This window comes from Rattus norvegicus, chromosome 3 (assembly GCF_036323735.1).
Source record: "Rattus norvegicus strain BN/NHsdMcwi chromosome 3, GRCr8, whole genome shotgun sequence".
Taxonomy (NCBI): Eukaryota; Metazoa; Chordata; class Mammalia; order Rodentia; family Muridae; genus Rattus; species Rattus norvegicus.
In genome coordinates this window covers 30,904,862-30,919,977 of record NC_086021.1, presented here as the reverse complement: position 1 = coordinate 30,919,977, position 15,116 = coordinate 30,904,862, and the positions used below count along the sequence as shown (strand labels likewise).

At 50.6% G+C, this 15,116-nt stretch overlaps 1 protein-coding gene across 4 annotated transcripts in view; it reads left to right on the top strand.

The window, feature by feature from the left end:
• The window catches only part of Sardh (sarcosine dehydrogenase), a 64,789-nt gene extending 53,432 nt beyond the window's left edge, over positions 1 to 11,357 (top strand). For all 4 annotated transcript variants that reach the window (XM_006233733.5, XM_006233731.5, NM_001423000.1 and 1 more), the window contains 4 exons: positions 2,348 to 2,510; positions 3,236 to 3,404; positions 7,852 to 7,987; positions 10,026 to 11,357. In XM_006233733.5, the coding sequence (XP_006233795.1) occupies positions 2,348 to 2,510; positions 3,236 to 3,404; positions 7,852 to 7,987; positions 10,026 to 10,151 (594 nt within the window). In that variant the 3' untranslated portion in view covers positions 10,152 to 11,357. The remainder of the gene's footprint in view (positions 1 to 2,347; positions 2,511 to 3,235; positions 3,405 to 7,851; positions 7,988 to 10,025) is intronic.
• Positions 11,358 to 15,116: the final 3,759 nt, after the last annotated feature.

The window sequence follows — 15,116 nt, the reverse complement described above, 5'->3', positions numbered from 1 at the left end:
GGATTCTGTAACAATCCGTGCTCATTGCTTAGATGGGGCACAAAGGCTGAGCCTTCGAGGTAGCTGCGAGGTACCTGGCCCAAAAAATGAGTTTGTTCTCAGTCTTGCCCCATCCTTATGTGTCACTATGAGAAGAAATGAGACCTGCCCTTAACTCTATTGCATCAAGGGGGAAAAAATGTAAGACACCCAGTGACCCATAACCTACAGACCTGGAAGGCACACAGACTTCTCCAAATTCTCACTGTGCCAGTAGGGAGTAGAACCTACCATCTTCTCTCGGGAGTTTCTTCTTGGCACCTGCCATGGGCCACGTTGCTCTGTAGTGGAGACCCAGAAGTTGGCCACCTTGTGTCCCACTGAGGTCAGGAGATCTCAAGCATCCGTGGGCATCCCCTACCTGTGTGCTTGGCTTGGATGAGGAGTGTCTGAACAGGGAGGTTGGGTGCACTTTAAAAATTACTTTCCCTGCTTCGAAATGACGCTGGCTTTGAGCCCCAAGCTCCTTCAGGGCTGTCTAAAATTAGCACCCTGGTGACAAGGCGGTCTTTGTCAGGGGCTCACAGCTTGTACAGGGAGGCAGAGAAATGTCAACAGCACAGTTTCTACATCAGTGTGAGGTTTTTTTTCACAAGGCCAGGCAAATGGCGCTGCTTCAAAGGCCTCTAGTACCCAGTTTCTCAGTGGCTTTGTGATTAGACTGGAAGGTTCATAGGGTGCTGGCTTTGTGGTCAGACAGCAGGGTAGCTCCCTTCTCCAAACAGCACAGGGGTGGTGCACTGGCCTGGCCACCTCTATCTGTGAGGTGTTTTGATGAGCTGAGCAGTGACCCAGGGCTTCTATGCGCTCTTGGGGACATTCACTCACATCCCACAGCTTGCCTGCAGGCTGGGGGAAGTGGGCATCAGTTGTTGGGTGTGTTGGGCTTGGTCCATGTCCCTAAGCTAAATGTTTGGAAAGAATGATTCTTCTGGGAAAGGGAGCCTTCACATTGGCTGTGTGGGTATGGATATGCCTTCCCAGACCCCTGCTCTTCCCACATGGGCCTCGATGCCCTTCCTGCATGGCTATGGTTAAGTGGGATGTGTGTGTAAAGGTCTCAGCCCGGGGACAACAGATAAATGGTGGTGTCATCCCTGTGTTTGTGAGCCTCAGTTTCTGGAAGGCACACTGGTTATTCATGTGGCTTCCTGAGTGATGGATTTGACCCTGGATCGGCACTGGCAGGACATGAACTATATCGACTTCCCACCTGCTTCCCGAGAGCCTGGGCTCAACATGGCAGAACCTGTGGATGTGGCCATCTTTGGGAGTAAGGTCCTGGCAGATGGGACTGGACGAGGGAATGTGCACACAGTCACCGTCTTGCTGCTGTGACAAAGTGTCTGGCCAAAGCGTCTTGAGGAAGGAAAGCCAGAGGTGGCCCACACCTTTAACCCCAGCACTCAGGAGTCAGAGGCAGGTGGAGCTCTGAGTTCAAGGAGAGCCTGTTCTACAGAGCAAGTTCCGGGACAGCCAGGGTTACACAGAGACACCCTGTCTTGAACAAGCAAAGAAGCATTTATTTGAGCTCACCATTTGAAGGTCAGATCCATCATGGTGGGGAAGGTGTGCTCAGCTGTCTATGGTCAGGGACAGAAAGAGAGCACCTGGCTCATTTTCTTCTTATTCTGTCTGAGAGCTCAGCCCTTGGAATGGTGCCACACACACTGGGAGCGACTCTTCCTACCTCAGTTCACTCCATCTAGAAACTCCCCCAGACATGCCCAGAGCTTTGTCTCCTAGGCGACTCTCGATTCTATCGTGTTGATAGTATCAACTGTCCCAGTTGTTAAGATGCGGTTCTTCAGAGTCCACATAAGTCCAAAGCCCCATGTCAGAGTCCTGGTAAGAGCTGAAGTGACACACAGATTGGCAGTGGAAGAGGGCAGCAGATGCAGAGTGACACAGAGAGCTGTGGAGCATTACTGGAACCCTTGCTTTGGGAGAAACCAGGAGGTATTTCCTGAGCCTCTAGGCATGGCTCGGCCATACCCTGATCTGAGGCTGGGAAGCCCCAAGATAGACGTGGAGTTCATTTCCATCGGTTTAAGCCCATGTGGTTTCTGGTTAGTTGCTTGACCACAGGGAACCTGTTGGTCACTCCTGGGGTTTGAAGCCAGGAGGTGGAGTCTGTCTCCCTCTCTCTACATCGAATTCTCCTCCTTCACTTGAAGATTCTCAGCTCAGCTTATGTGAGCACTCCTCAGAAAGCACCGTTTCTCAGGGGCTGCTGGCAAGTGGCAGTCTGTGCCTGGGCATCAGCAATCCAAGCAGCCGTAACTGATCCACACGCTTGTCTCCCCAGGTCCGAGCCATCCGGCTATCCTTTGTCGGGGAGCTGGGATGGGAGCTGCATGTGCCCCAAGCGTCCTGCTTGCCTGTGTACCGGGCTGTGATGGCTGCAGGGGCGAAGCACGGCCTAGTCAATGCAGGCTACCGTGCCATCGACTCCCTGAGCATTGAGAAAGGTGAGCACAGGGTCGCTGTGGTTCTGGGAAGCCAAGCACCAAGAAGAAGTTGGGGGTGCTTCTGTCACTAGTGCTTAGATTTTCACATCATAAGTCGCTCTATCTTTCAGCCTTGTGCATTTTCTCAAACCCCCTCCCTATCTATCCACAGGGTCTCCTCAGAAATGATGCTAGGGTCCCTAATACCTGCACATACCTGGACTCAGAGCGGGGAGACACTGCCAGAGTCCTGAGGGAGCAGCCTCAGTGGGGAGGGATCAATTCAAGCACTGTGGGCTCCTTGAAAGATCTTTTTTTTTTTTTTTTTTTTGAGCTTTTGAAACATTTGGTGCTAGAGGTTGAATCTGGGCCTCCCATGAGTGAGAGGTTCTACGACTACTGACACCTAGATATCTCCTGAGAGGTAAAAGCTCAGCAGGGTGGCTTTAATAAGTGGTCACCTTTGAACAATAGAAGTTCAGAGTGGAGTCTGCTCTCCCCCAAGGAAGCTCAGCCCACCTTCCAGGTCCACCCCACACTCCGCCCTGATGGTGCAAGGAGCTCATATAGTGAACCTTCTAGAGACCAGGATCCACCCCATCCAGGCTGTCCAGGTTGCTAAGCAACAGTGAAGGTGGACATTTTGGGGACTGGGCAGTGTGGGCGTGGGCAGCACCCATATTTATCTTCTAAAGACGGTTGCACAGCTTGGCTGGATACTTACCTGCAGCCTCCTTGTCCCACAGGCTATCGGCACTGGCATGCAGACCTGAGGTCCGATGACAGCCCCCTGGAGGCAGGGTTGGCCTTCACCTGCAAGCTCAAGACCTCAGTGCCCTTCCTAGGCCGAGAGGCCCTGGAGAAGCAGCGTGCCACAGGCCTCCGACGACGCCTGGTGTGCCTCACTGTGGAAGAGTGAGTATCCTGGTCCATTGGGCAAGGGTGGTACTTACTATTTTTGGTGAGAGCCCTTGGGACTGGCAGATCTCTCAGGTCTCCCTCCCTTTCACAATACCGCAGTTAGGACAGGGAGAGTGAGGCCCAGGGGCTCTATCTACATGTACAACATAAGATTTATGTGATTTACGTCTTGTGTAGGTATGAGCAGAACTTGTATGCAAATCCAGATCCAGTAAGGGCTGAGTGGGCCGGAAATGGGTCAGAGATGGGGGAGTATCAGCGCCCCAGAGACATATAAAACGCTTAACCTTCTCTGATGCAGGCACTTAGGACAGAAAGGTGCTATAGCTGGGGTGGATCCTTTTCTGAGTAAAGCCAGGCCTTGTGACTTAGGAGGGTGGACCCTACTTACAAGCTGGTGGCTCTTTACCTCCTGACCTGTTCCATTAAATCCTGACTAGGTAGAACTGTCCTCCGTTTATAGATGATGGCCACTACGTCCCAGAGATATGAACTCATACCCAGCCATGTGGCAGAGGTGAAGGAAAGAACACATCGCTGGGAGAGTTTGGATGCTGGGGGCCAGAGTTACACACTGGATAGTGTTGGCAGCCCACAGTGGCACTCATAGGAATTCTCCTAGCAACTGTCTCCAGGAGCAGGAGACAGCTTTGGGCTCGTTGCTTTGCAGCTGTCAGGCAGCCACAAATGCTGCCACTTCACTCAGAGTGTCAAGTGTGATAAGAGGCAATGAGCAGAGTTACGGTTTGTCATCATACTGTGACTTCTCCCTGAGATCTCACCTACTTCCCTGATGGCTGCCCAACTTGGGCAGCAGGGGCCTCTCGGGTGGGCCCCTGTCATGGTCGGTCCCCTGAGTCTCTATGAAGCTTCTGAAGGCCAGGGCTTAGATCTAGGGCAGAAGGTTGGCACCCATCCTGTTCAGGGACCCATTTCTTGTCTCTGCAGTTCTTGGCTGCAAAGCACATGGTGACATGTTCCTGCTTTGAGGGGCTGTGGGCGAGTCTGGAACCTTGATGGGAGAGGGCAGGGGTGGACATGCTCATCACACCTTTATCCTGACCCTCATCCTCTGCTGGGCAGAACCCAGATGGTGTGGCTGTGAGATGGAGACCCACGAGGGCATCTGAACTTGCTCTGACCTTTGTCATTTTTGAGAATAGTTTAGTCCTGGAGAACAATCTTCAGATGGTACCAAGTGGTACCATATCTGGGCATTGACAGTTCTGGTCTTTAATGTGTTTCTTTTTCTTCTTGTCTATCATTTTGAATTTTCAAAAACTGTAGTTTTAATATAGTACATTGACTAAAGAAAAATTCTTCAGGTAAATATACTATAAAAAGCAGATTACCACTGGGTGATGATGGCCCATGCCTTTAATCCCAGCACTTGGGAGGCAGAGGCACATGGATCTCCGAGTTCTGAGTTCAAGGCCAGCCTGATCTACAGAGTTCCAGGATAGCTAAGACTGCAGAGAGAAACCCTGTCTCAAACAACAACAACAACAACAACAACAACAACAACAACAACATGACCAGAGCACTATAAAGTAAGTCCACTTGGTTAAATGAACTAGATTCGGCATAAACTCGATCAAAAACTCTAATGTAAGTTTTCATTGAACTAGGAAAAAAAAATCCTGAAACTTATATGGATACACAAGACCCAGAATAACCAAAACAATCCTGAGCAAAATGGGGGAGCCATTATCATACATGACCTCAAACTATACCGAAGAGCCATAGTGACACAACCAGTATGGTCCAGGCACAAACACAGAGCAGAGTAGAGACCCAGAAACAAACTGCTCAACAAAGATGGGTCCAAAGCCACACTAGGGAGAAGCAGCCTCTGTAGTGAACAGCGAAATTTGACATCTACATAGAGAAGTATGAAATAGACCCTGCTTCCCCTTGCATGAAATCAATCCCAAAGTGGATGAGCTCCGAATACAATACCTTGAATTCTGAGACTTACAGAGGAACACTGTGGCACGATGCCTCAGGATATAAACATGGGCCCCGCCTTCCTGAGTGGGACTCTAGTGACTCAGGAACTCAGCACAAGAACTGATAAATGGGTGGCACAAAATAAAGAGATGCTTCTTCACATCAAAGGAAGCCATCTCCAGAGGGAAGAAACATCCTGCGGGAATGGAGAAATTCTTGCCAGCCACTCTTCTGACAGACAATAAATTCTCAGAAAATACAAACAGCAACAACAGAATTAAACACCAAACCTACAAATGATCCAACCCACCCAGTGAGGACAGACCCTGAGGAAGAAGAGGAATGCAAACGACCGATAAACATATGAGAAATTGCTCCAGGTCTGCAGTTATGAAGAAATGCAAATCGGAACCATGCTGGTATTCCATCTCACCCATCAGAGTAGCTGACAACAACCTAGTCACTGTGGCAAACGCACTTTCCTGTGACTTAGCTGTGCCCTTGTGGTGTCTACTGAAGGGTTCTGAGTTGGCATGCCCTAGAAGTACCTTACGGCCATGTAACCGCAGTTCTTAGTAGCCAGGACAGGGAACAGAGTAGGTATCCATCAATGGATAAGGTTTATTTTGTTTTTTAATTTATTTTTTTGTGACTGGGCTTCACTATGCAGACTTAACTGGTCTGGAACTTACTATGTAGACCAGGCTGACCTTGAATTCATGTTGGTCTGCTTGCCTCGGCCTCCTGAAGTCTAGGATTAAAGGTGTGTGCCACCATGCACAGTCCAATGGGTGAATTTTAAAGAAAATATGATATACATATACAACAGTGTATTATTTACTCATGAATAAGAATGGAATTGTAGTTTTATTTGTGTGTGTGTGTGTGTGTGTGTGTGTGTGTGTGTGTGTGTGTGTGTGTCCATGGAAGTCAGAAGGCATCAGGTTCCCTAGAGCTGTAGTTACAGGTCAACATGAGCTCCTGGGAACTGAACTGGGGTCGTCTGAAAGAGCAGCAAGTGCTCATGACTAAGCTGGAACTCTCTATGTGGCCCAGGCTGTCCTTGAACTCACCAGGCTTCACCTCTGTCAAACTCCCAAGTTCTAGGACGAAAGGTGTGGACCACCACACCCAGCTTGTTTTATTTATTTCCATGTAGCGTGTTTATTTTGCTTGCATATGGGATGTGTGCCCATGTGTTCATATTCAGAGGCCAGCAAAGGACATCAGGCATCCTCTATTAACTCTCCACCTTATTGCCTCCCTACATGGTCTCTCACAGAACTGGAAGCTCAATGATCAGGCTAGGCTGCCCAGCCAGGGAACTCTCAGGACCCATTCGTCTCCATTCCCAAGGCTGGAGTTGCAGGCCTATGCGGTCATACCTTGCTTTTTACATTGCTAGGGGTTTAAACTCAGGTCTTTTTTTTTTTTTTCCGGAGCTGGGGACCGAACCCAGGGCCTTGCGCTTCCTAGGTAAGCGCTCTACCACTGAGCTAAATCCCCAGCCCCTAAACTCAGGTCTTAATGCTTGTACAAGTGCTCCTACTCACCGAGCCATTTTCCCAGTCCTGAATTTGCATTAACTGCAAGAAAATGGATGGAACTAGAGGTTACTTTTAGAGAAACGAGCCAGCCTCAGAGAGAAATACTTCATGTTTTCTCTCATATGCTGACTTTTGATTAGTGTATATACACAAATGTGTGTATATATTATATATGTGTGCATATGTATGTATATAACACACATACACACATGTATATGTACATATATACATGCATACACACATGTGTGTTTATGTGTATACATGCATACATACATTTGTATAATGCATATATATATTATACATATAAAATATATGTGACCTGAATATAGAAGGGGAGGGACTATGTGGGTAAACAGGGGAAGAGACGTGAGTGTGAGCAGAGTATATATGTCTGTGAATGATGATTTCACAATGAAATAGAGTATTTTTCTCTTGAAGAGATTTTATTTTGTGTACGTGTTTGTCTGGGTGAGCTATGCCCACAGAGGTCAGAAGAGGACATAAGATTGCCCAGGAGAGTATGAATACCTGGTGTGGGTACCGAGAACTGAACTGGGATCCTTTATAAGAGCAGCAAGCGTTCTTAGCTAGCGACTATCTCTCTAACCCCCACTATTTTCTATAATTAATACAAACTTTAAAATGAAGTGAAACAGGGATAAAGTTGGTTCTTTCTGATGCCCCAGGGCTCTGGTCAACTTTGCTAAAAGTTAGATTTCTACTCATTCCCCATTCACTCCCGTGCGTCCGGTCATCCCAAGTCAGCTATTAGGCTATCGGGGCTTGCATGATCCGGTAGGGTACTGTACCCATGTGGGGCTTGCAAGGACCTGGTAAGGTACCGTACCCATATGGCTTTTGTAGGTACAGTCCAGCTGCCTCGTTTCCCTAGGCTGTGTCCCCACCACAGCCTAAGGTTCCAAACATCTTCCTGCTTCTTCTAGGGAGGTTCCTATGTTCGGCCTAGAGGCCATCTGGAGAAATGGCCAAGTGGTGGGCCATGTCCGGAGAGCTGACTTTGGATTCACCGTGAACAAGACCATCGCCTATGGCTACATCCGAGACCCCAGTGGAGGGCCAGTGAGTGAGCCCTGTACCCCAATCCCTTCCTAGCCTCTACACCAGATCCTCAGCACCATGCCTGTGCATGCTGGGAACACAAAGGAAACAAGCCAGGAAGGATAGATGGGTTCCCAGTCCTGCTGTCCAGCAGACCATCTCTGCCCTTCCTCTTCACCCCAAATACTTCAGCCCTAGCAAGTGAGACAAGCAGACTCTTGGGCAGCCACAAGGAGGTTGGCAGCTGTGTCCCCAGGGGAAAGGAGATGGACTCCCCCTTCCTGCTTTCCAGCTACGGGTTTAGAGATGCAATGAATAGTGCCATTTACTTTCACACCACCTAAGCGTTCCTAGAGGGATGTGTACCTTTGCCCAAGTCTCACCGAGGTCTCCCGTGTACCAACTCCAGCCCCAGAGGTGCTAACCTGGCTCTGCCTTATAGCCTGGCACCAAGCCAACTGGAGGGAGGAGGGTCCGGGCTAGGGAAGAGGCAAAGACTAGTGGCTCTCTTGAGGCCTGGGTGGTAGCCTGACTTCTGGAGCCGAGGTGGGGGTGGGGATGGGGGTGGTTGCAAGTAGGAAGGAGTCCTGTGATGGAGCAGGAGGCTCAGGACACAGGCTTAACTTGAGGTTGTGGCTTCTTTGTGCTCTGGTACAGTTGCTGTAACTATAGAAAGGGGACAGGCTCCCGCCCTCCAGTATGGACCGCTACTCTGGGTAGAAGTTGATTGGCAGGGGTCAAACATTGCAAATCAGCTTGAGAGGCCATAGTCTGGGTCCCAGAAAAGGCAAGATTAGAAGTTCATTTACAGGTGCTCAGACTTGGTGGGCAGGGGAGAATCCACAGCCCTTTCTTTAAAAGAACATTGGGTTTCTGATAAAGGGAGCCCAGGGGGCCCAGCATAAATCCCACACTGACAAGGAGCCCTACACTGAGGGTGATCAAAGGCATGAGAAGCTGACGCCCTGCTGATGTGATCAGGCTTCTGGAATATTCATGCCATGAGAGTGGGCAGATGCTGCAAACCACCCCCCTCCACACTTATGTACCAGAGCTGTGCTGAGATAACCCACATTTCTAAGTGAGAGTAAGGAACCAGGGTGAGTTTTGTGGCTTCTGGGTATTTATTAGCTGGACTGAGCTCGTCCCAGAATGCCTGCCTTTACTCTGCTGAGATCCATCAGCCTCCCAGTCACACAGAGAAGTGTATGCCAGAGGTCTCACCCCTAAAAATCGCTTGGCTTTAAAGGGTGTTTTGCTTCCCTTCCCTTCCCTTCCCTTCCCTTCCCTTCCCTTCCCTTCCCTTCCCTTCCCTTCCCTTCCCTTCCCTCCCCTCCCCTCCCCTCCCCTCCCCTCCCCCTTCCCCTCCCATCCTCTCCCCTTCTCTTTTCTTTCCTTTTTATTAGATATAGTCCTGGGCCACCTGGAATGGGGGTTGAACAAACCCTAGACCACTCCAGCTTGGGCCTGGAGTCCTCACTGTACACAGAGTCAGCTCCTTGGGTGGCCTAGGAGAGTTCCTCCCTCCAGCACAGTAGATACAGTCTCGGGCTACTCTTCCCAGCCCGAGGAGCACCTGCTCCCAAGCCTAACAGCTCCAGAGGGGTTGCTGAGAAGAGGGGGCCAGATGTGGGTTGGAGAGGGGTGGGGGGTGGAGGTGGGGGGAATCGGGGGCCAAGCTGTCCAGAAGCTGTTCCATTCACCCTGTCCCTCAGGAGAACACATCTGGCCACTGGCCCCTGCCCTATAGCAATGATGTGTTTGTCTAGCTCTAAAATCCATCCAGGCTCCTGCCTCAGACCTGCCTTCCCAGGGAGCTAGGAACAGGTCATGGGAACAGACCATGCAGAGGAAGAGGTCTTGTTGGCTACTGAACCTAGGATTTGATGGGCTCAGATGTTCCTGTCTGGCACAACACAGGGCGTGTGATCTGCTATTCTTGGAAGCTCTCTGTCTCAGAGGAAAGCCTTGGTTCATGGGTCGGTTTATTAGTGGGTAGGAGTGGGTAACCATAGACCCCTGTAACAGCTAAGTAATCCTGACTATGATCTGCTTCTAGGTCTCTCTGGACTTTGTGAAGAATGGGGACTATGCCTTGGAGAGAATGGGGGTCACCTATGCTGCCCAGGTTCACCTGAAGTCTCCCTTTGATCCTGACAACAAGCGGGTGAAGGGAATCTATTGATGGGCTGCAGGGTGGAGGCTACAGCTGCTCAGGCCCCTGGAAACTGCCACACTTCCCATACGGCCTGTGGACTCCTATACTGTACAAACAGCCCTGTGTCCTGAGACCCAAGATAAGGGCAAAACACAGACTTCCCACCCTGAGCCTCCATCTGGTCCTGCTAACTGCCACAGCTCCTAACCAGTACCACATGGACCACTATGTTCCTCCTGCTCACAGACCACACAGTGGTCTCCAATCCACTCTAGCCCTCCCAAAATGCACCCTGCAGATGTCTGGGCTCAAGGTCCCTGTGTATGGTTAACCCAAGATAGAAGCCATAAAGCAAGCAGGCATCCAGTCTGTCCCTCACTTGGCTGACTGCAGTGGGTAGCTGGAGTGTCTGAAGGGTAGTGGATTGGGAGAGTGAGCAGGGATTGATGAGTAATGTCTGCCATGGGTATAGGATGGAGGACACAGAGACAGGTGCTGGACTGGTACAGTCCTTCTTCGGAATGGTTGCCTTTTAGACCAGAGAGAAGAAGGATAAGCAGGCTCTTGCCCCTAGCCTTCCAGCTCTGCAGGAGAGAAAGCCTTCTGAGAGTCACCAACCAGTGACACAGAAGGCATGTGGCATGGGATTTGGATCAGGAACCTCACTTACAAAGAAGTGTCATACTCTGCCTCAGTTTCCCCTCAAGCCATTGCTCATGGGTCTGGAGACACCAAGCTTTCACTCGTGCATAACCCAGCTGCAGTGTATGTTTCCAAGGACTTTTTATTTCTGTCACAGATGCATGGCTTCCTGATCAAGCTCTAGTGAGGGGCTGCTCCAGTTCTGCTTTGTGAGATAGAGTGGCCTCTTCTCCCACCCTGTGTAACCATCCACATATGTCCTCATATCAGGGGCACCCTGCCTCTCCTTCCTGGGGTGAACAGCCATCACTTTTCTGTAGACCCAACCTTCTTCCTCTGTCTCACGCCCTGACTGAGAAATCGGGCTGCTGTAGCTCCCCAAACAAAGATCACCGTGTAGCCTTATGTGCCTTGTAGTCTAGGAGAGAAGGAGGCCATTGCAGTATGGAGTTGGGTGTCTTAAACCCAAAGAAGTCAGCAGAAGGGAGATGTGGGCACAATTGTCCTGGGTGGGCTCTGAATCTTCATAGATTCACACACCACACACTGTGCCGGAAAAAGGTCAAGTTAATAAAATTTTACGAAACCGTTGGAAGGCGTGTGGGGTATGGCTGGCCTTTCAAAAGCAGATCTGGTCCCCGGAGCCTGGGGAAGGGCTGGAGGCAGGAGGGTGTGGAGGGGCCTCTGGATGGCTGAAGGAACACCTGTGGTCTCTCGGGATCATGGGTCTGACTCTTGGATGACATGAGTTTTGTGGAGCCAGAGGAGGGAGGAGGGAGGAGGGAGGAGGGAGGTGAAGGGAGGAGGAAGGAAGCGAAGGGAGGAGGAGGAGGAGAGAGAGGGAGAAAGGGGAAAGTGAGCAAGAACTAAGGAGTAGGGAGGGAAGGGAGGAGACAGGAAGGGACGGAGAGGGAAGGTGGCTGCCCTGTTGCCCAGCCTCCCCTCCCCATTCTGTAGTCTGGCCAAGACCCCGACTTTGGAGGATGACCACGTGTAGCTTACAAGCTGTCCTTGGGGATAAATGCTCTCCCAACCTAACTCATTTCTCCAGATTTCATATGCTTGCCTGCCTGCCTGCCTCCCACATACACAGTCCTTGGAAGGGTGTTGAGCGCCTGCGTGAGAGCTGCTGTCAGGCTCACCTGTTCATCTGGAAAGTCCCCAGAGTGCTTTCGACCAGGGCATCCCATCCTGCATGCCTTACAGAGCCCTCACGCCCGGCTTCCGGCACTGGTAATCTAGAGTCACATTTCATAGCTATATTAAAAAAAATCCCCCCTGGAAAAATCAAACACCATGGTCCCCACTGTGACTGAGCACTGCCTCTCAGAGAGCACTGGAAAATGGATAGGAAAGTCCCTAAAGTGTGCAGAGCAGTGTGTGGCTACACATACACACAGGCTTGCTGCCCCTGGCCTGGTCTCTGTTATGCTGAGCAGAAATGTTTTCTTCAGGGCTGGAGAGATGACCTGTAGTGCATGTAGTTTACACGCACTTGGCATGTAAACCTGAGGGCCTGAATCTGGATCCCCAGGACCCAAGTAAAACTCAGGTTTGGTGGTACGTTTCTATAACTTTAGCACTGGACTTCGGGAAGGCCTTGGAAATAGGCAGATCTCTAGTCTGTTGGCTACCGAGCTTAGCCAGTGAGATCCAGGATTAAAGAGTGCATTAACTGGTTTTGTGTGCCAGCTTGACACAAGTTGGAGTCATCAGAAAGGAAGGAGCCTCAGTTGAGGAAATGCCTCCATGAGATCCATTTTGCTCAATTAGTGCTCAATGTGGGAGGGCCCAGGCCATTGTGAGCGGTGCCATCCCTGGGTTGGTGGTCCTGGGTTCTATTAGAAAGCAAGCTGAGCAAGCCATGGGAAGCCAGCCAGTAAGCAGCACCCTCCATGGCCTCTGCATCAGCTCCAGCTCCAGCTTCCTTCCCTGCTTGAGTTCCTGTCCTGACTTCCTCCAGTGATGGACTGTGATCTATAAGTGCAAGCCAAATAAACCCTTTCCTCCCAAACTTGCTTTTTGGTCATGGTGTTTTGTCACAGCGATAAAACCTGACTAAGACAATGAGAGAGCCTATCTCAAACAATAAGGAAGAAGATGACAGAAGAAGACAGATGACATCAACTTCTGGTCTCTTGCACACCCATGTATAAAGTGCACACACACAGAGAATGCTTGGGCTGCAGAGATGACTCAGCCATTAGAGGTTAGGCTCACAATCAAACATATAAGAGAGAATGCTTGCAGTAGAGCAGGGCCAGCATACTACACCACATGCCTTCCAGTAGAGATGGGGAGGGTCCTCTGGCAGGGTGAGATGCCCATTTCTCTGGTAAAGACTGAGGTCTTGGTAGCAAAATGTCTAGGTCACCTCTAATTTCTTCCCTCCCACACTTCCGAAGGCTTCCTACGCATGGTGCCAGCACAAGGCCACGTCCTTTTAGCCTGAGTGGAAGATAGCAGAAACATTTTTGGAGAGGAGGGAGACACAGACAGGTGGTGGACTCCAAGCCACTCATGCGCCGTGCCCCTGAGGTAGGTCTGACCAGCATGCTATGTGCTCTAGGTGGTATGTCAACCACCCGACCTGCAGAGGGGACTGAGAGATGGGACTGTCTTGCTCTGCCTCAGCTTAGGGACTCCGCCTGGAGGACCAGTCATGCCTCCTGGAGCTCCATGCAGCTTGGTTGAGCATTACCTCTACACCCTTGGGGACCCAGGGGCCAGAGGTATTGCCAAGGACAGCTCTGAGTTCCGTCCTGTGACTCTCGATGGTAGGAGAGAGCAGGCAGTCAAGTGGTTCTGCGTTTATGGGAAGTGAGCTAGACAAAGCCCACAGGCAGAGCTGAGACCTTTGAGTGGGCAGAGGGGACCAGGCTTGGGCTGTGGTGAGAGACAGACAAAGGTGGGCATTGGAAGATGGCTCAGTCAAGCTAATACACTCATTCATCAGGTGACCATTCTGTCAAGATGCAAAATGGCCAGTGTGCTCCCTGACTTCCTGCTGGCCCAGCCACTCCTGGCCAGTTGTGGATTCCATCTGCTTAAATAGCCCTGAACACCCCAGCATGTGGCCCCTTCTGCCTTTGGTTGCTTCCCATCGTCTTCCTCATTCTCCCCTGTCCTCATTAGAACAGCCCTTGTACAAATATGCTATTTAAACACCAAGCTTGGACTGCCGGGCCCTGAGACTTCCAGCTTCTTCCACTGAAGACCTAATGGTTCTCTACCTACAGGTAAGCACTTTGCATGGGTGGCCAGTGTCTCAGATCCCCATTGCTCTGCAGGCTACAGTGGCAGCTTACCAAGGAGTCTTTAGATAACTTGGCAAGCCCAGGGACCTGTGTGCAAGCTCATTGCCACATCTGTGGAGGTCACTTCAGCTTGAGGGGAACCACCAGTTCTGCATTACAGGTGGTGGGTGTCCCTAGCCCCCAAGACAACAATTAAGAGCAGTTCCCCACACTGATGGCATGCTGTGTGGATGCCCATCCTGTGTGACAGCCGTAGTCACAGTCTGCCTGACATGAGGGAATGACACCAGAAAGTATCTCACTCTGTGTGTGTGTGTGTGTGTATGTGTGTGTGTGTGTGTGTGCGTGCGTGCGCGCACGTGCATGCATGTATATAGAAGCTGAAGGTCGACTTTGGTTTTTGTTCTTTGGTTGTCTACTTTGTTTACTGAGACAAGGCTTCTCACTTGAACCTGAGGTTTGATGGTTAAGCGAGGCTAATAAGCCAGCAAGCCTCAGGGATCCCCACCTCCCTCCACCTCAGTGCTAGGATGATCAACATGCACTTTCACAAGGGTTCTGAGGAGTGACCTCAGGTCCTCATGCTTGCATGACAACTGTTTTAAGCACAGAGCTGTGTCTCTAGCCAATCTTTGCCTCAGTTTTGGGACAGAATATCATGTAGACCAATCAGGCCTTAAGCTCTGTTGTACAGCCAAGGATGACCTTGAATTTCTGATCCTCCTGTCTACACCTCCCAAGAGATGGGATGGCGGGTGTGCTCGTGTGCCTGTCCCCAGTTTTGTGTGGATCTGGGGTTAGAAGGCTTTGTGCTTGTTAGGCTAAAGTGTTCGACCAACTGAGCCACATCCCTCACCACGGTGCTTAAATTAATCTAAATAAAAATGAAATAGCCACTGAGACTGGGGGCACTGCTCTGGAGCAGTTTAGGGCCAGCTCATTTAAACCTTATCCGTGGCCTGGGGACACCCAATTTGTACCCCAGGCCCTCTCAACACTGATCTAGAGTAGCACTCCCGCCCCTGTCCTTTGGCACTGGCTTCTGGGAGGCTAGAAACCCCTCAGCTCCTTGGGACACCCAAGCCCAGCAAGG